The sequence below is a fragment of the Mesoplodon bidens genome, assembly GCF_964165515.1.
Source record: "Mesoplodon bidens genome assembly, chromosome: 11".
NCBI classification, from domain to species: Eukaryota; Metazoa; Chordata; class Mammalia; order Artiodactyla; family Ziphiidae; genus Mesoplodon; species Mesoplodon bidens.
In genome coordinates this window covers 87,822,450-87,842,955 of record NC_138167.1, presented here as the reverse complement: position 1 = coordinate 87,842,955, position 20,506 = coordinate 87,822,450, and the positions used below count along the sequence as shown (strand labels likewise).

General features: G+C 39.1%; 1 protein-coding gene across 1 annotated transcript; it reads right to left on the bottom strand.

Annotated features, from left to right (window-relative positions):
• Positions 1–9,548: 9,548 nt before the first annotated feature.
• On the bottom strand, positions 9,549–10,924 carry LOC308625204 (cyclin-dependent kinase 4-like; the record flags this gene model as incomplete). Its single annotated transcript, XM_081249141.1, is given in 2 exon segments — positions 9,549–10,801; positions 10,803–10,924. Coding segments are annotated over 2 exon segments (1,047 nt in total). The 3' UTR covers positions 9,549–9,876.
• Between the last annotated feature and the right edge of the window lie 9,582 nt (positions 10,925–20,506).

Below are 20,506 nucleotides of genomic sequence, written 5' to 3'. Positions count from 1 at the left end.
CTTATTGGCTCTCCCAACATTCCTAGGCCCTGGAACTCCACAAAAAGGTCAGTGTAAAAGGACACCAAAATTTAACTTAAATTTGATAATCCTTAGAATTATTATGATAAAAGGGCTTAGAGTAATGTAGATGGATGTGTCCAATGCTATAGCTGATAAATGACTGTGATGAAGGTGATAAAAAAATGGGAGTTTATTCAACTGGGGGACAAAGGATGTTTTTTATAATGAGGGAAAAGGACAGAAATTAGTTGGTAATGTAGAAATCATTGCTGAAGACCAAGGCTGTGAGTGTTCAGAGTTGGATATAATAATAAAAGTTGCAATGCTTCCTCAAAGTGATCTGGGAGGCAAGCGTGGAGGAGACACTAGGGCTGGTTCTTACAGTCATCTCTGGGTTAAGCAAATAAAAAAACAAGATGGGATCCACAGTTTCAGAGTAGGATGGTTTCCTTGGCAGACTTGTGTGCAGTGTTTCTGACAGTAGAGAAAAAGGGTGTGCAATAAGAGAGGGAAAGTAGAATCAGTAAAGACATAGATGCCAGTATAGGCAGACCTCCTCCCCACGTTTCTGCCTTGTAGCTGATAAGATCTCCTCTGAATGCTGGCAGGTTATTGCTCATTGAGAGGACTGAAATATGAATATAATTAGCCTATAACCATATGAGGACAATAGAAAGCAAGATGGTGTTTTTAGAATACTGAAAATTCTAAAGTTCCTTAATAAGCTTAATAAAATAAGCTTCATAGTTCATTTTATTTGTTTCTGGAACCCAGGGAAGAACAAGCAACAGTTTATGATTATGGGATTATATGTGATACATACCGAATATATGATTTATATGAATCATAAAATGTATGATTTTTTATATTGAGCATGATTTAATTTAGTTGCTGCTTAATTCCTGAGTTCTCTTAAGTTAAAAAACCCAAAAGTTATAATTAACTATTAATGTTAATGAATTTAAACCTTCCAGAAAGCATGAATCCAAAAGGAAATGTCCAACAGATGATATGAGCCAGATAGTTTATGGACTTTCTTATTTTAGTTTTAAATAGTCTAAACATCAGTGGAAAAAAAATCTCTAGAGTTTTTCTGTTTTATCCTTCTAGAGCACAATTTTCTGGCCTGATACTGAGTATGGTCTTCCAACAGGTACACAATTATCTCACATTGGCAGTATTTGGCATCTGCCAGATGAGCTGGGCAAAGAATCCTCTATAAAAGACAAGGAGAATTCAACAGATGAGGAAAGTACATAGTGAGATTTCTTTCTTTTTCTTTTTTTTAAAGTAAATTTATTTATTTATTTTTGGTTGTGTTGGGTCTTTGTTGCTGCTTGTGGGCTTTCTCCAGCTGTGGAGAGCGGGGCCTACTCTTCGATGAAGTGCATGGGCTTCTCATTGCGGTGGCTTCTCTTTCTTGCCAAGCATAGGCTCTAGGTGTGTGGGCTTCAATAGGTGTGGTATGCGGGCTCAGCAGTTGTGGCTTGCGGGCTGTAGAGTGCAGGCTCAGTAGTTGTGGCGCACCGGCTTAGTTGCTCCATGGCATGTGGAAGGCCTGTGTCCCCTGTACTGGCAGGTGGATTCTTAACCACTGCACCACCAGGGAAGTCCCCATAGTGAGATTTCTTAATGCAGCATGGTGGCATGCTTATTGCTTAAATGTGGTCAAGGTTATGGATGTATCTTTTCATTGTAAATGACAGAGAACATGACTCAACAGCTAAGGTAACAAAGAATTACTGGCTTCTGGGACTGTAAAGGCACAAATATTGAATAGATAAGGCTGGATCTAGCAGTTCAACCATAGCTGGCTTCTCGCAATGCCAGATGGCAGTCAGTGTTTCTGGAGGTCATAATTGTTCTTATTTATATCCATCAAGAAAAGTGTGTCAGTGGATGAGCAAGGGATCTTTTTTTAGAGGCCTCCATCAAACATCTCCTTACATGTTATTGATCTGCACTGAGTCACAGTCTCATGTCTAATCAATCAGTATGGACGTGGGAATAGGATCTCTTGATTGGCTGAAGCCATTCTAGGCCTATCCCTGAAACAAGGGAGGGATCAATTTCCTCTTGAAGTACATTGATTGAATGAAAGAGGATCTTACACTTGAACAAAACTCAGAATACCATTGTCAAATGGAAAGAAGATGGATGTAGGGCATCAAACCCCAGCAAAATCCTCTGAAATGGGCAAAAAGCTCTTTCACATTGGGATGGGAAGGTGTCTACAGTTCCCTCAGTTTATTATATTAGATGCAACTGGAATGAAACGTATGGCCTTTTGCTATAGGCTAATAAAGGAAATGGCTGTTTCTCCTGTGGAAAAGCCAACAAGTTTAGTGTAGAAAGGGGGAAGCAGTGTGAGGCCATTGGAATGGTATTTAGGAAGGCTCTGGTTCCCAAAGAAATACAACCACAAGTTGGACATGTGACTCTGAGTCTTTTAACTCTTCTGGGCCTCTGATGTCAGGTAGCTTGTGACTTTAAACACTGTGCCTTCCTCTGAGATGAGTGGGTGTACACAGCATAGGTACGGATTATCTATTTACAAGAATATGGAAGAACTTAGAATTTTTGTATCATTTTCTTAAGCTACGAATAACGCAATGGCTGGTAAAAGGAACCATCGGCTATTATTTCTTCCATGAATGATTGAGACAGGGCCATAATTAATCAACAGTCATACAAATGCCAAAAACTGGTAAAGTGGTTTACATAGGAGGAAAGAAATCCTCCATACCAACCCGAAGGTGACCTTCAACAGAGAAAATGGGTTTTATGCCATAAATAAACATAATAAGTTAATGAACAGGAAGTGGTTCATTGTTTAAAAAAAATAAAAAGATCATCTGATTATCTCTTGCTGATTATATAAATGCCAGAGAGCAATTTTAAGTTTTCTAAAGATAACTAGCATAATTTACAAATGCCTTTATACAGAGTAGCAAAGGAGGAGTGTGCATATTAAAAAAGTATGCTGACCTTGCCAAAAGACCTTTATAAATTAAGGTGTGAAAGAGAACACAGATTCTATTATACCATTCTGTCACTGACCAACACTTTAAGGAAGAGTTGGTAGCTAATTCTTGATTTCTGAATAAAAAGATAAAGAATCCTTTCAGAGGAAACAGATGCAATTAAAACAGACAAATCTCATCAGAGTATTACAACCAGTCTTGGGTTTTTCACCAGGAGTTCAGACTCTGGAATTAGGGATTCTGAGATCAGATACCAGTTCCAGCACTTGTGGCTTTGGCAAGTCACTGAATGTCTCTAAGCCATGGTTTACACACCTATAAAATAGGGAGTGAACAGTACCTACTTGATATACTTGTTGTGGGTATTAAATGAGGGAATGGACATAGAGCCCTGAGGATAATGCCTGCACATAATAAATGCTCAAAACCTGTCAGCTCTTAGAGAGGGAGTATATTCTCCTTCCTAGCTTCTGTGTAAGAAACTGCATGAATGTCATACTTCAGGGATCAATGTCACAGGTTAACCAGTTTTTCATGACTCACCTCCACCCACTCAATGAACAGAAACTCATATCATCCCAGGCCTATCTGGCCTGGTTTTGTTCACCATGATTTTGCATTGTCCAGCACAGTGCCTGACCTAGTAGCAGGCATGCAATGAACATACATTAGTGCTGTAGCCTGGGTAAGCAGGTAGCTGCTCTGGCCTGCTGGGTGGTGCTGATGAGGGAGCTGGTCCCACTCTGGCCAAGGGTGGGGGATGTGTTGTTTTAACTTGTTGCACATTTTCCTTTTCACTGTCCAGAGCACTGACCAAGCCTGCCTGTTCCCCTCAGTCTTCTCGCCTAAGCCAATCCCACCCATCTAACTCCCTTATCCATTAACACACTCTCTTACTGCTTTCAACATGATGTTTCAATACGGTCTCAGCATATCTGAAAACAAGTGTCCTTCTTCAACCACTGCTAGAAAATATTTTTATGACTATAGAAAAGATTTCCTGATCTTTCATTTCTTTCTCACTTTTCAAACCAGAGATCTTTACTTGCATGTGACAATACTGGAAAAATACATTCTTTTGCCAGTTTCTGCAGCGAAGGAAAAAAGCTGACATTTCTGAGTACCAAAAATGAAGCAGCATTGTGCTAAGTGCTTTTACATAAATTACATAATTTAGTAACCTAATAACCTAAAAGATGTAGCAAGTGTTAATATTTTTATTTTATAATCCAGGAAACTGTGGCTCAGAGAGCCTAAATAAATGGTTCACAGACTAGCAAGAGCCAAAACTGGGATTTAAATAGAATTTAAAAGTCATGCTATTTCTATTTGATTCCCTGCCTCCTCTATATTATATGCTTTTGATAATTTTCATCACATACTCTAGTCATCTTAAAGCACAGGTCAAATGTCGCGTATTCTTTTATGCCCAACAATGACTTTGTTAAAAATGTTTCTCTTTTTTTTGAGTGAAGATTTAACCAGTATTCTAGAAGTAAAATGAATCTCACAAGTCCTTAGAGAGAAACTGTAGCACAGAATGTAAGAGCATAGAATTTGGAATCAGATAGACATGATTCCTGGGAAACATAATTAATCATCTTTCTGAGCTTTAGTTTCTTCATCTGTAAAATGGGGATTTTAATACCTAACACAGAGGGGTTTTGAAATGAAGTGAGGTAATGCCTATAAAGCACTTAGCACCAGACCTTAAACAGTATGGTCCCTTCAAGACCAATGGTTCTTTCCAAGAGGTACCCAACTAGGTTGAGAATTCTTTGAACCCACATGATCCTCATGTCTCAACTCTGAGAAATAAGAAAATAGGTACGGTAAGGTGTGAAAAGAGGAGAAAAAGTACTCATTTCCAAAAGGGTGGGTTTTGGTACCTAAGTTTTTCAGTAGCTTCTGGATTGCAGCTGCCTTCAAAAACTTGGACGTTGCAGTTGCAAATACACAAAGAATTAATACGAAGTGGAAACAAATGTCCGTAAACATTCTAGCAACCTATGAGGGCAACTAGTTTTTCCCAGTTCTAGTTTTCTTCATCTACCAGGTTACCTACTACTGAATATGAGCTATAAACTAGCTTACCTACTTTAGTAAAAGATGTTTTGTATGTTTGACCTTTAAAATCACAAATGTCAGAAAAATTTTTCCCCTTCCATAATAAACAGCAAAATGCTTCTATACCTCCAATTAAGAATACTGGGAATTGTTTTTGAACAAAGATAAATCAAACAATCTCCTTTATTTAACAACTGTTTAGAGCAAGATAAGAGAGAGAGAAAGAGAGCATGCATATTTTTGCTTTTTAACAGCCTGTCCAGTTGTCACATGGATTTCTTTCTTTTAGCCACTTATAGGTCACAAAGTTGGAGGCAGAGTGAGAGTTTAGGCAACCAACAAACAAGTTTTTACCACAAAGAAGAATATATTTCCTTTTATCTGTCTAACTCTGGAAAATGATTAATGTCTTAGCAGGTGATACTCACAGACCCAATACGTGTAGCTCAGGCTTTAAGAAGCTTAAACTTCCGGCACAAATGAAACTGATTCCCTGGAATGTACCTCCCTTCTCAGCCACACATCCTGGCTTGGGAAACTCATACTCAGCTTTCAAAACAGCACTGAAATATCACCTCCTCTTTGGCTCTTCCCTGGAGGGTAACTGCTTGGTATGTCCATAGCACCAGGAGTGTGCCTCTAATGCAGCTCTTCTCACTCCCTGCCAGTGGTTTGTTTAGGTGAGTGTCACAGCCACTGCATGTGGGTACTTTGAAGGCAGGCATTCTATTCAGTCCTTTGTTCCCAGCCAACATCCCAAGGATTGGGATATAGTTGTTTACTACACTTCACTGAATGAACAACTGGAATATTGACCGACTTTTTAATCTACTGTTTTAGCTTTTTATTTCATTGTTTTAGTTATTGGTTATTTCAATTATTTGCTCATGATTCCACTATTTGAGCAGGGCTTCGTGGGGCAGCTCTTTCTGTTTCATGTGATTTGGCTGGGATGGCTCTGCTGGGGCTGGAAGATCCCAGGTGGCTTTAGCTGAAGCAGAAGAAAAGGCTGAGGTCTAGATGGTCCTCTTTCCCTTACACCCTCCAGGGCCTCTCTCCATGAGGCCTCTTTCTAGTGGGACAATTGACTTCTTACTTGGTGGCTCAGGATTCAAGAGGGGGAAAGTGGAAGCTGTCAGGCTTCTTAAGGCCAGAACTCTCACTTTTATCTCATTCTATTGTTCAGAGAAGTCGCAGCCCACCTCAGATTCAAAGAGAGGAGGAAATTGGGCTTCCCTGGTGGCGCAGTGGTTGAGAGTCCGCCTGCCGATGCAGGGGAAACGGGTTCGTGCCCCGGTCTGGGAAGATCCCACATGCCGCGGAGCGGCTGGGCCCGTGAGCCATGGCCGCTGGGCCTGTGCGTCCGGAGCCTGTGCTCCGCAACGGGAGAGGCCACAACAGTGAGAGGCCCACATACCGCAAAAAAAAAAAAAAAAGAGAGGAGGAAATCAATCGAAGGAATGGAAGGAATTGTTGCTAGCCATCTTTGCAGACAATCTACCACGTTCTATGCTTGACACCTCAGACTTAAGAGCTCTGCTGAGGACTAGAAACTACTCTCTTGTCGTAAATTATTTCCCTGTTATATACCGAGATTTTGTGGAAGATTTTAGAAATACTATTTTGTATTAGATTTTTAAATTTTTTTGTGGGGGGTGATTGTGGGTGGGTGTAGTTGTGGTTATTTGACTTTTCTCTGAAAATCTTCTATGACAAGATTTCTGGGTTAAGTTTGTTTCTGAAAAGAGGAAATAATAACTGCCTTAATTTTATGACTATTCTCTTACATGTGTATCTTTGGACTTTTGGGAGTAGTCAAATTGAGAGAAGTCATATGAAATAAAGTATCCTTTAAATTGAGGTCCAAAGAGAAGGTTCTCTTTAATAATAGATAACGGGGAGTATCTATAATACTAATTATAGGTATGGCATTATATTCACCTATATTTCATTTTTGCCATTATGTACAACTATCTCCCCTCCATCCAAAGTAGTTACAATAACCTTTTCTTTTAAAGAAGATCTGTTTTGTAGTTTTCTCTTCTTTTTTTTTTAATAAAATGAAAGTTACATAAAATTAAGACGAAAGATAGAAAACAACTGCACACTTACTCAAGTGCCTACTTAAGCTGTTTGCTCTCCAGAGCCTTTTAAAAATATGATTTTTTTAAAGTAGAAGAAGTACAGGATACATATAATATTGGAGTTGGGAGAGAGAGGCCCCTATTATCATCTTGCCCAACACCTCCATTCTGTAGATGAGAGTGACTCTGGAAGTTACATAATGCAATATATGAAAAGTCAAGGAAAACTATTACTTAGAGAAATGTGTTAAGAATGAAAAGTCACAGAAATTCATCTTTGAAATGTTATTTAGCTTTGTATATAACCAGAAGTCTGGAAAAAATGGGAAGAGATATATTTGAAGGCAATTAAAATACTCATCATTCAGTAAATACCTTTAGCAAGAGAGACTTAAAATTCTAGTTCTCTTTACCCTTGAATTATAGCTAGATAAGGATTCACTGTTTTAATCACAAATCCTAATTTGGAAATGTTCATAATTTGTAAAAGTTAGTCCATGTTTGGAACCCAGAATGCCATGTATTGTCTTCAAATATACTGTTCACATACAGAACAGAACATGTATGCATGTGTAATTGGCCAGTCATTAGCTTCATACAGAACCTATTCTTTCATTCATTCATGAGACAAATACTTATTGAGCTCCACTGATGTACCAGGTAACATTCTAGTCACTGGGGACACAGTAATGAACAAAACAGACAATCCCTTTGCTTATAATGAGAGTTTACAATCTAATGGGAGACAGTATTTTTTTTACTTTGGAATGAAGCCTGAGCGAATGCTAAACATTCACTGACATCGACATCTCTGAGTGTAGGGAAATGGGAAAATACTTCTCAACCACTCTGAATTTGTCTTACCCTTTCCTCATCAAACTGTAACACTTCCCACTTACTAGCACATTTTTCCCCCAACAATAATAATACAAAAATAATGATACTAATAATACAAAAGTTTTGTTGGATTAATTCAAAATGTTGCTGTTATTATCATCAATATTTATCATTATTCCAGCAGAATTAATCTGAATATTAGCATGGTATAGAGAACTGTAATGTAATACCAGAAAGAACTTGCAAATTCATGATGGGCACCTTTGACCCCCTTTTTAAAATGTGTTCATCCTACAGGGTTCCTTCAGTAGCTTACTTCTATTTTAGCAAAATGTTCATTCATTTAATTGTTGTCTGTATATTCGCATTCATCATTAGAGAGTGGTCTCCTTGAAAGTAGGACTATACCCTATTCATTCCTTTATATCTATAGCATCAACCTGATTCATTCAGCAAGTGTTTATGCAATCAGTACCTTATTTAAGACTTGATTGGATCCAGGATCATTGGACCTTGCAAATGCCTTGTGAGGCAGGTAGTATAGGTGTTATTTACACTTTATAGAGAAGAACCTGAAATCTCTGGAGGTTATTTATTTTATGCTGAAAGCCACAGTGCTTATGAAGACTGGACAAAGAATTTGAATTTACATCCTATGACTCCAGGTCCAGTGCTCTTTCTCTGAAACCTCAGCCCCTCCTTGCATTTATCTGTCTATCTCATTGTCAGGGGCATGTCTTCATCACCACTCTCTGTATTCCTGTTTTGTTTTGTTTTGTTTACATCTCTTCTACTTGCTTAACCTTGAATTGAACATTTAATTTTTACGCTGATTCAGTAGCCATAGGGGGAGGGAGGCTAGAACAAATAAACTGTTCTATTATTCTTTAAAAGATTAGTCACCACTTTTTCTTTGGCTCCCATACCTTTGATAAGTCTTAAGCAACAGAGTCACCTAAAAGAGTTCTAAGGCTATGAGTATCTTACTCTGACTTGAGCTTTGTAGTATTTTTCATTATATAAAGATTGAGAAAATTTGAGTGAGGGGATGATACTTAGAAGACCACAAGGCTGGCAACATGGAGGAAGAGAAAAATAGTTATAGAGAGATTAATTAGGGGACAATTATAAGAGAGTAACAAATAAACACACACACAAGTTCTGACATGCTAGATTGCCTTACATTAAAAAGTGAAGAGGAAAAGATAATCCAGAAGGAAGGAGACTGAGAAAAAACAGTGCAGGGTGAGATAATGAGATCTTTAGTTTTTACATACTAAGATCAAAGTGTGGTCCTTAGACCATCTGAGCTTTTGGTTATCAAACCGTAGGGGTACCCAAATATCTGACTTACTGATTCAGACTCTTGAAGTAAGGCCCAAGAATCTGCACCACAATGGCATCTTTAGGCAATCCTTATATATACACTCAAGTGTGAGAACCAATAGACAAAAGCAATGTTTTTTGAAGTATTGTGTGCATATAAACCACCTAGGGTCTCGTTAATATACAGATTCTGGTTCAATAGGTCTGAAGTGGGTTTTTAAACAAGAGTGTGTGGTTTTTTGTTTTGTTTTGTTTTTTTGTTTTGTTTTGTTTTGTTGTTTTTCCTGTATAAAAAAGGATCCCAATATCAAGGTATAGGGAAGGGGAAGAACAAGGGACATACCCCTTGGTGTAAGGACCCAGAGCGGGCAAGAGGATAAGCCTCAAAAGGAGGGGTGGGAGGGGAATGTCATTAAGGCAGCAAAATATTCTCTATAAAAAGTTGGAGTCGTCTCCATAGCCTCAGAGATGAAGGCAGAGATCACCTTCTTAGTGGGGGTCTCTCCACTCAAATGTTCAAAGGAAGGGAAATGTTGCCTTCTCTTCTCTTGGTTCTGTTGCAACCATTCCATGGCTCACTCTGGGTTACCTTCTGCCTTATGTAGATAAGAGTGCTGCAGGGCTCGGAAGGCAGAGATTCGCTTGTGTGGGTTAAAAGTCAGCATCTCCAGCAGCAGCTGTGCTCCAGACTCTTCCATCTCAGGTACCACCGACTGCACGGGGCGGGGCCCTCTGGGGGAAAAGGCTCCTCGGGGTAGAGACACATCTCGGGGCCAGTCATCCTCTGGGGGCAGTCCGATCAGGTCAAAGATTTTGCCTAACTGGTCAGCTTCAGAGTTTCCACAGAAGAGAGGCTTTCGACGAAACATCTCTGCAAAGATACAGCCAACACTCCACATGTCCACAGGTGTTGCATATGTAGACTGCAAAAGAACTTCTGGAGCACGGTACCAGAGTGTAACAACCACAGGTGTAAGTGCCATCTGGTAGCTGTAGATTCTGGCCAGGCCAAAGTCGGCCAGCTTGACTGTCCCACCACTTGTCACCAGAATGTTCTCTGGCTTCAGGTCTCGATGAACGATGCAGTTGGCATGAAGGAAATCTAGGCCTCTTAGAAACTGACGCATCAGATCCTTGATGGTCTCCACTGGCAAGCCTGGCGGGGGTGCCTTGCCCAGATATGTCCTTAGGTCTTGGTCCACATGCTCAAACACCAGGGTCACTTTGGTCTCCCGGTCAGTTCGGGCTGTGGCACAGACGTCCATCAGCCGCACAACATTGGGATGCTCAAAAGCCTCCAGCCGCCGCAGTAAAGCCACCTCACGGACTGTGCTGATGGGCAGGCCCCCTCCAGCACCTCCTCCATTGGGGACTCTTACGCTCTTGAGGGCCACAAAGTGGCCACTGCGGGGATCACGGGCCTTATACACCGTCCCATAGGCACCAACACCAATCTCAGCCACTGGCTCATATCGAGGGGTAGCCATTCTCAGACCAGAGGAGACCCTCACCCCGTGTCTGGAGCTGCGGGGGCGGCCCGTTATCGGGGCCCCGGAGCCGGTTCCTGCGGCGCCATACACTCGAGCTCGGTCCGGGGCAGCTGGACGCTACGGGCCCGACCATAGACCGAGTGTGTGGTTTTAAACAAGCTCCCAGGTGATGCCAATGCTGCTGGTGTGCCAATGTACACTCTGAGTAGCAAGTTATTAGATACTGGGGTAGCTGCAGTGACACGTACTGTGGAAGATTAGATGGAAAAAGTAGATTTTAAGAAGCTTCACTGTGATTTATGAGAGAATTCTTCTTTGGCAACTCATCAGGAAAATTTGCTAGAGATTTCAAATTACTTTGCAGTGTTTTTGTGGGTGGGACTTTCATTTGGACTGGCCAAGAGGCAGCTTGGCTCTATGCAATTTCGGTTGTAAACTTCTGGATGGGAGACCAAGGGACTCCCTGTATTTCTGATGGGGGCTCCTGCCCTGCCTTTTCTAGTTTCGAATAGTTGGACAAAACTGTAAATGGATTCTTTGTGTAGCATATCACTCAGGCTAGTTTATTATTGCTCATCTGTTTTATTCCTGCCAATTGAGAGCAACAGCTGTCTTGCAGGGATGGCGGTCCTTAGGAAGTGACACAGCTGTGGGATGTAGATGAGGTAACAGTTGTACAGCTAAGACAAGGCATCACTGGAATGCAAAATGCCATCAGCCTGATTTATAGCACATATCCAAGGGGGAAAAACTTAAACCAAAATCAACTAAAATAACAACTCACCCAATAGGGAAAACAAAACAAAATATCATCTCAGAGATGTTTAGCCCCAAAGTCAAGTTTTCTCAGACTATTTTAAAAACAAGATTTGGACTAAAAATTGACTTAGAGAGATTCCAATTACCTCAGTTGCCTACAGTGCCCAGAGCTATGAATTTGTGTCTGAGATTTAAATATTTATGCAAAATTCATCCTCTTGTTGCTCAATACAATTTGACATTTCCACATCCCTAGGCCTTAGTGTGTGACAAAGAGGGTGGACTTGCTGAACACAAAAACGATGATCAGTGACTAATATTTAGAAAGTGGTATTATCAAAGTAAAAATATCTCTTCATCAATGTAGTGACTCACAACCCAGTGGACGCTAGATAAATAATTATTTTCTTCTTTTAAAGTGAGGGGACTTCCCTGGTGGCACAGTGGTTAAGAATCTCCCTGCCAATTCGAGCCCTGGTCCGGGAAGCCCTGGTCTGGGAAGATCGCACATGCTGCTGAGCAACTAAGCCTGTGCACCACAACTACTGAGCCTGCGCTCTAGAGCCCACGAGCCACAACTACTGTGCCCACGTGCCACAACTACTGAAGCTTGCACATCTGCAGCCCATGCTCTGCACCAAGAGAAGCCACCACAATGAGAAGCCCGCACACCACAACGAAGAGTAGCCCCCGCTCGCCACAACTAGCAAAAGCCCGCACAGCAACAAAGACCCAATGCAGCCAAAAATAAATAAATAAATAATTTATTTTTAAAAAAGTGAGAATAGAACCATCATTATAATTGCACATTTCAAAAGAAATGTAGCATGAATAATACAATTAGTTATTACAATTAAATTCTGCTACCTAATGTTCCTTACATACATCCCAAGGTTTTTCAGACATCCACATCTTTGTCTTCCTCTTGGAATACATCCTTTTTCTCATCCGTGAACACCAAAATCTTACTCATCTTTCAGAAACCATATCATATACAAATCCTCTGTAAAGTCTTCTGGGATCTTCTCAACTGAAATTAATATATTCCTACCTTGAATTTCCATCACCATTTAGCTGTCCATGTCTTATGTCACCTATACCTTTCTCCTTGGAATTACAGTTACCTAAACATTAGCTTTATCATCTTTAATCTTTAAGTCCTTTGAAGCCAAGATTTGTGTCTGATTCACGTTGGGAGCTATATTGCTCTACTGAATAAGTGCTGAATTAAAAAAGAAATGTTGGTTGAACAAGCTCCCTTCAAGGTTCTGGGAAGGGAGCACACTTATTAATTCAGCTTTGGTCAAGGAAGAGGGACTAGAATTTGAGAGATGAACAAGGGAGGGGACAGAGGATGGGAAAGCTTGCCCAGTCAGGGAGATCAGATAAATTAACCCAGACAATGAATGGGCTGGCTGTTGTAACCTGGTCATATGCTTGGATTGAATGTTAAGGTTATTACTTCAGAGTTGCTTAAGTTTCCTGAGGGAGGGCATCAGGAGAAAGAGTTCCACAAAATACTGGGTTTATATAGGGAGGCACAGTATTTGTATTGTTACTGTTCCTGTGCCACTGCATAGTACCATATTCCTAGTGTCCAATTTTGCCAGGTTTGTTTGTGCTGAACCTGAAATATTCCAGCACAGATCCTTAGTAGGAACAGAAGCCATCTAGCTAGAATTGATTTGTTGCCATTCATCACATTTAACACAGGACAGGGATAGTAATGATAATATATAATATGCTAAGGGACATGAGGAATTGGTACATGATTTCAGAGAAAAAAAGAGTACTTTCTTGGCTGTGATGGTCAAAGAGGGCTTCATTCATTCATTCAATTAGTAGATAGTACTTGAGTGCCTGTTTTTCAAGTCCTTGTCCTTATGGAGTTTATGGTCTGGTTGGAGAGATATGTTGTCAATACAATCACACAAACAACTGTAAAATCACATCTATGATAATAGTTAATGAGATAATCGGTGTATAGTGTTTGACATATTACCTTGGACCTATTAAGCAAATGTTTAATAAATACTAGCTATTCTAGTGATTAGTTCTTAATCTAAAAGAAATGGTGTTATAAAAGGTGTTTGAGCAAGGAAATGAAAATGATCAGAGATATGTTTTCTGTGTAATTTAGGGTTATTTGTCAGAGAACTTCAAGTGGAAAGCAACTAGAATTGGGGACTCTTGTCCTCTTTCAAATTTATATTACACGTGTCATGAAATAGGGCATCTGTAGTGGGAAGAGAGAGGTGGAAACATTAGAAAGGTATGGAGAATTGACATAGAATAACGAATTTGAACGACAGCATGTGGATGCAGAGATTTGGATCATGGGTGACCACAAAGGTGGGGGTGATATTGAAAGAACTTGGGGGACATAGTATTAGGAACAGGCTCATGAGGGGGATAATGAATTACAATTGGACTCATGCTGAGATTCATGGACGGAGGATTTCAGAGAGTGGGTAGGGCTAGAGATTTAGATTTGGGAGTCACTCGCATGGACTTATTGTTAAAGCTGCTGGGATATATAAAATTATTTTTGAAGGATCACAGAACAATAAGGAAAATTTAGGAACCCCCTAAATTTGGGAGGTTGAGAGGAAAAAAATTCTGAGAAAGAGAAGGGAGGCCAGGAAGACAGGAGAACCATGATTGTGCAGGGTTAATGCAGTTGTGGAGGGCAAGGATTCTAGACGACAGGAGCTTCAAATTCCTGGGAAAGCTTGAAGTAAATGGCAGCTGAAAAGGGCTGCTGGGTTTGGCCATAGGAGATCACTGATGATCATCCAAGGACAAATTTAGAAAAGCTGTATGGGACGGCCAGATTATTTGAGGAACACTCAGGAACTGAAAGCTGTGAGCACAGACTGCTTTGAAGAGAAGTTGGGTGGCAAAATTAAAGAACAAGGTAATAAAATCATTTAGGCTGAGGGAGTAGCAAAGGTGAAGAAAATTTTCTTAGAATTTTCATAGACCTGAGCCAGGATCTATATTGGAAATATGCAGGTATTTTCCATCCTATGGTCTATATTTGGCTAGATCAAACAATCTGGGTGAGCTAATGAGATGAAACCGGAGCAGATGCATTCTAATCTGCAACGAACCTGGCGCTATTCTGATTTGTTATAGAAAAATGATGTAATTCCATTTCTAAATTATTGAAACTGGCTATGCAATGGCAGACTAGACCTCCATTCTACCTGCTAGAGATAGTACACCTTGGTCAGACAGATAATGTTCATGCTAGGCTCTTGGTAGTGGTAATGAACAGGGTAATAAACAATTTTAATGTTACACCAGTTTACTAGAGTGTCAATCTGATCATAGCACTATCAATGGAACCACAGCTACATGCATTTCTAATTTTGATTTAATGACTTGAGAATTACTGAGTCCCATTTCTGGTTAGAGCTGGAGGCAATATTCTACAAGGCTGGTAGAGTGTATATTACATATGAGTGCATGTATATGTGTGTGTATATATGTGTATATATATATATATATATATATATACACACACATATAATAACTACAAGTATTGAATGCTACTAGATTGAAGGAATGATGAATGCTGGCTTAGAAATACTAACTATAATCATCATTCCTACCCTACAAGACAGAGAATATTATCCTGCTTTTAAAAATAAAGAAACTGGAATTGTAGAAGTTGTCCAAGGTCACACAGCTAGCAGAGAATTGCAGTTAGAATATATGAACCCAGCTCTTCCTTTCAAACTCTTTCTCCTTTTTGGATGTATAAACAGGGGAGAAACACAGGGGTGAGGCATAGTTTATAAGGGATAGGAGGAAACTACTATTGGAACTTGTGTCTTGAATTGCATTGAATTCATGAAGTGACCTAGTTTTTCTTCATCTTTTATGGAACTTGTTGTTGTAGAAATCTGGAGTCACAAGAGACCTTAGGGAACCTCATTTTTGGAAACTGAGGCTAGAGATTTTCTTAGCATCATCCAGACTCTTCATGGCTGAGCCAGGACCGCAACCAGACCTTCTGCCTCCAAGTCCTCAGTCTACTCATCTAGGTCTTAAAATATATGAACAAAGGGGAATTTATGGATTTCTCAGTGACTTGCTTCTATCATTTAAAGGCTTTTCAGTATTCTGGGCAGACTCTCCTTGTAAACTTTGGGTGCCTTGAACTCATGTGGGTATTGTTATGTTAAAAACTTTTCTCAGTAGAGTTCTGTCTCTTATGTTTTGACTGATATTTAATTTTTCTTCTACAAGTTGAATGATACAAGGGCTCTAAGGTGTATGGTGTAAAATTTGTTGTTAAAATAAGGAATAATGGCATGTCAAAGCGATTTATATTGACAATTTAATTGGAAATGCTGCCATTAGCATAAAACATTCCATTTGGTATGGGTTTTACATTCCTATTAAATAAGAAAGAGTGAACCTCTACACATTATCAGCATTATACAAATGATGATTGATACTGCAACTTTTTATCCTGTGATATTTCATTAAAGTAGCATGAGTGTGATGATCCTTAAGGTCGTTTATGTTTATCCAGAATAAAGCTTCAAAGCTTCTTAAAGAAGTTGTGCCTCCTTTGAAAAAATGGCATTGGTCTATTATATAAGGCACTATTGCTCCTTTCATTGTGGCTAAACTTTAGAAATAGATGCTACAGAGATAAAATACCACCTGGGATATTTCTCCCTTAAAGCAGGACAGTAATTGTAACAGGCTTGGTGCTTTGTGGGTTTATTTTAAACATTCCTAAAAAAGTAGAGTTTGTAATTTTCCTTCAGATTACAAGCTGACATTTTGAAAAAAAAAAAAAAAAGAGTAGCAGGGAATGCAGCACTTCTGTGTGGTGGCAGCTGATAATTACCATAGTGTGAGTGGGGCTAGATATAACCCAGGAGTTTTAAGAAGCATGGCTGATCACAGTGCTTTAAGAGTAACTCAATTCGGGAATTTTGCTTTGTTAGGCCAATTGAACTGTCTTGCTTCATGGATCTCATCTCACTTTCTTCTTTTGCTTTCCAACCAAGAACTACCTTTCAGTCTTCAATTCCAAGGTTGTTGCCAGGAAGAGCTACATGTAAAACTCAAAATGAAATGTAGAAAATCTTCTAAAGGGAACAGTACAAAAACAGTTTTCACGACATGTAATGGCTCTGGAAAGGTCCACTGGGCAGTAGCATTTTGCATCATTTAAGATGTTTACACTTTTTTTTTCAGAGAAAGTGAAGAAATTGTTTTATCGCTAATGTCAAAATAAGGAAATGTCACACGGGCTGGGCTTTGATACGTGCCCACCTGGGGAACTTACAGGGAATTGTTAATCCAATTGTATGAGAAGAAATGAGAGAAGGATGGCTCCCCGTGAAAGGAAAATGGAAAGACTTCAAACATATATTTTCAACTGCAGTTACTAGACACACACAATTTACTTTTAAAATTAATTATGCAGTATAGTTGCCCAAATTGGGTTGCTGACACAAAAACAAATGTGTGTATGGTGTGTGTGTGTGTGTGTGTGTGTGCATATTAGAGAGAGAGAGAGAGAGAGAGAGAGAGTGAGAGTGAGACAGACAGACAGAGAGACAGAGAGACAGACTAGTACATGACCAGGACATTTCTGAGTATCTGTGATCTAAAAGTCAGTTGAAGGTTCAAATTCCCAAGAATGCAGATTGTAGTAACTGCTATTGCAATGAAATACCATTACTCAAGAAACATATTCTATATAATACGAGTTATTATTTGTACTAAGTAAATACCCATTTCTAAGCGTTTAACCCAGGAAACACCCCAAATGTCTCCCTCTGAAAATGCTGAAAGTATTTGCAATCAGGAACAGATCCAGATTATTTGGAGTCCAAGATCCTCTTAAAGAAAATAATACAAAGTTGTGAATATAAAATTATATTCATGGCCCTGGAAAGAGCCTTGAGGGGCGCTGAAGTTAAACTTCATTAGTTGTGTGGTAATTCCATTTGTACTTGGGAAATGGTCTAGTTTATATATAACAAAGGTGGAAACCTATCCACATTTGGTGATCCAGTGTTCCTTCAGGGAACATTGTGGTATTTAAGGCAGAGCTAACTTTGCCCTTATTGGTCACTTTCTTCCAACACTCATCTTTCATCCTACTATGTCAGCCTTCATTGATTTCTATTCTCTCTCCTACCTAAATCATGCAGGTATGACGCCGCTTTGTACCTCTATCACTGCTTCTCCAAGCTTACATCTTCTATAAATACTTTATATCATCCTGTGTTAATACAGCATCATGTTAGTGTTATGAGCTGAATTGTGTCCCTCCCAGCTCAATTCATATGTTGAAGCCCTAACACCCAGTGCCTCAGAATGTGACTGTATTTGGAGTACAGGGCTTTAAAAGGGGTTGATTACATTAAAATGAGGCTATTAAGGTGGGCCCTAATCCAATTTGACTGGTAAACTTATAAGAAGAGGAAATTTGGACACATAAAAGAGACATGAGGGATACACATGTACACAGGGATGACCACTGAAGAGGCAGCAAGAGGGCGGCCATTTGCAAGCCAAAAAGAGAGGCCTCAGAGGAAACCAACCCTGCTGGCACCTTGATCTTGGACTTCCAGCCTCCAGAGCTGTGAGACAAAAATGTTCTGTTTGTTTAAGCCACCGTGTCTGTGGTATTTTGTTATGATAGCCCTAGCAAACTAATACAGTCAGCTAGAACTTATCAAATAAACTGTCATTAACCAACATTCTCCTCACCTCAGTATGCTTAATAACATAACAGAAGCTAACTAAGTGTCCATAGGCCATCAAATATAGTGGCTGAATGAAAGAATAAATGTTTGCATGCATGCATGTATACAATTAGGGTAGATTTCAACAGGAATTTATAATGAAAAAAAACCCAACATTCTCCTATTTTTTCCCCTAGGACAATGTCAACTTCAAGGGAAGATTGTAGTGATGAAGACTGTAGTAAAATCCATGTTTTAACAGGTCTTACTGATGATTAAATATATATTCACTGAGTCCTTGTACGGTGGAAATTTAGAAAAATAAGAGTTGACTAAAGTTCCCTAAATGTATCAGGGCACTGAATTATGACAGACATTCTTTTTCTGATGAAAGTAGTGTCCACAAGGGACAAATTACATTTTTTTATGATATTGTACAGTGGGCTGGCTATTTACCTTAGGGCTTACAGGTTGCTGCCTGAAACTGTGAAATTTCCTTGAGTGTAAAAACCTACATGGTCAGCTTTCTGAAGAAACCCTAGGAAGACCTGTTCACACAACCTACAACTCATGGGATATGGAACTAATCTATGTCAGAAAGCCAATTTATTAACTTGTAATCAGTTATAAATTACTATCCCTTTGAGCATGGTAATTCAGGAGAACTAATTACAGTCTACGTGGTTCCTTGGTGAAAGCATATTAAGAGCAAAGGGAAATATTTGTTCTTAAAGGAGAGTTTCACCTCGCTAGAAGTGCCTTCTGACAAATTGGTCTTCTGTTTTCTGGGGATATTTTATTTGGATTTGGAAGACTGTTTCTTCATCTATTATTCTATTGAATTATTTTATAAACATTATTTATTGAGCCTCTACAATGGGCCAAACATTGTGCTAGGCATTAGAAATACAATAATGAACAATACTGACATTATCTCTGTCTGCATGGAACTTATATTTTAATTGTCACAGCTTAGCTAGTAAATTGCATTTACTTTTCCCATTGATTAACAACATTTCTTTTTACTTTAGCTCAGGAGTGCTGCTATTTACATTCTGTAATGTTTATTTCCATAAATGTTTATCAAAGTATTGTATATATCTAATAAAATCCTTTTTCAAAGAATGGTTCATGTTTTCCATAAAGGCTTAAGGCATCCAAATTCAAGGCCTCCCATGGCCCATACTTTAAAGCCCTAGGCATCGTAACACAAGTTGAAGTGACAGGAAAATGAATCTTCAAATAAACACTTTTATTTCATAGTTGTTCAAGGCAAGGTTAAATATTTCTGTCTATGTATTTTCCCCCCTGTGTTGGAAGGACTCTACTGGGCTAATTCTCTAAAAGCAGAAAAAATTTCTAGGGGTTTATAGGTCAATACTTGATTTTATGCTTTCTCTTTCTGTTGACAACAAATCAAGTGAAATTTTGACTTTCCTGGATTTTCTGCGTGCATGTCAGTACCACTTGTTCCTCTTCTTATGACTTTCTTGCCTACCTAGCAACTCAGATTACATTGTCTGACCTTGATGAGCCATGTCATAGTTCTTGATGTTCGCACACATATAAAATCACTGTCTGGTTTATGATGTTAGAAGAAAAGAAAAGAAGAAAACATTTAATTTCAAGGCATTTTATATTTTCTGAGTTGCTTCTGTAGATTTTTATCCAAGGAGTGAGCTTGTAAAAGAACTGCCTGAGGTGGAAATGTAGGAAGGCAAAGATCTACAGAAGCGGCCCTTTATCTAACCACATCACCTCTCCGAAGCCATGATCCCTGTGAATTGGATAAAGCGAGCTGAATGGCACAACAGCCTGAAGGGTACAAAAACTAGACATCTGAAGAGACTTTCTTGTTTCAAGGATATACCTAACCTACTTTAAAAATATTCCTTTAACGGGGAGTTGAAAGGAAGTTCCTTCCTATTATGAGGTCGATGACTCCCTAGTTAGATTTTCCCTTTGTCATTTTGGGTGACTTTAAATGGAATATTGTGATATTGTCTCTAAAGAGAAGCTTTTTCCTTTGGCTTGCAAATAAATTAGATATTTCAAGAAGACCAATTCTCTGCTTTTAAACACTACTTATTTATAATTTCTTATTAGAGACTCAACTAACATTTAAAAAATGTTACCATGATGTACATAAATACTACTGGCAAAGCTTTTATGGCTACTGATGACACTATAAAAATATGCCTTCATTTTAAGAACTCTAGAGGATTTATACA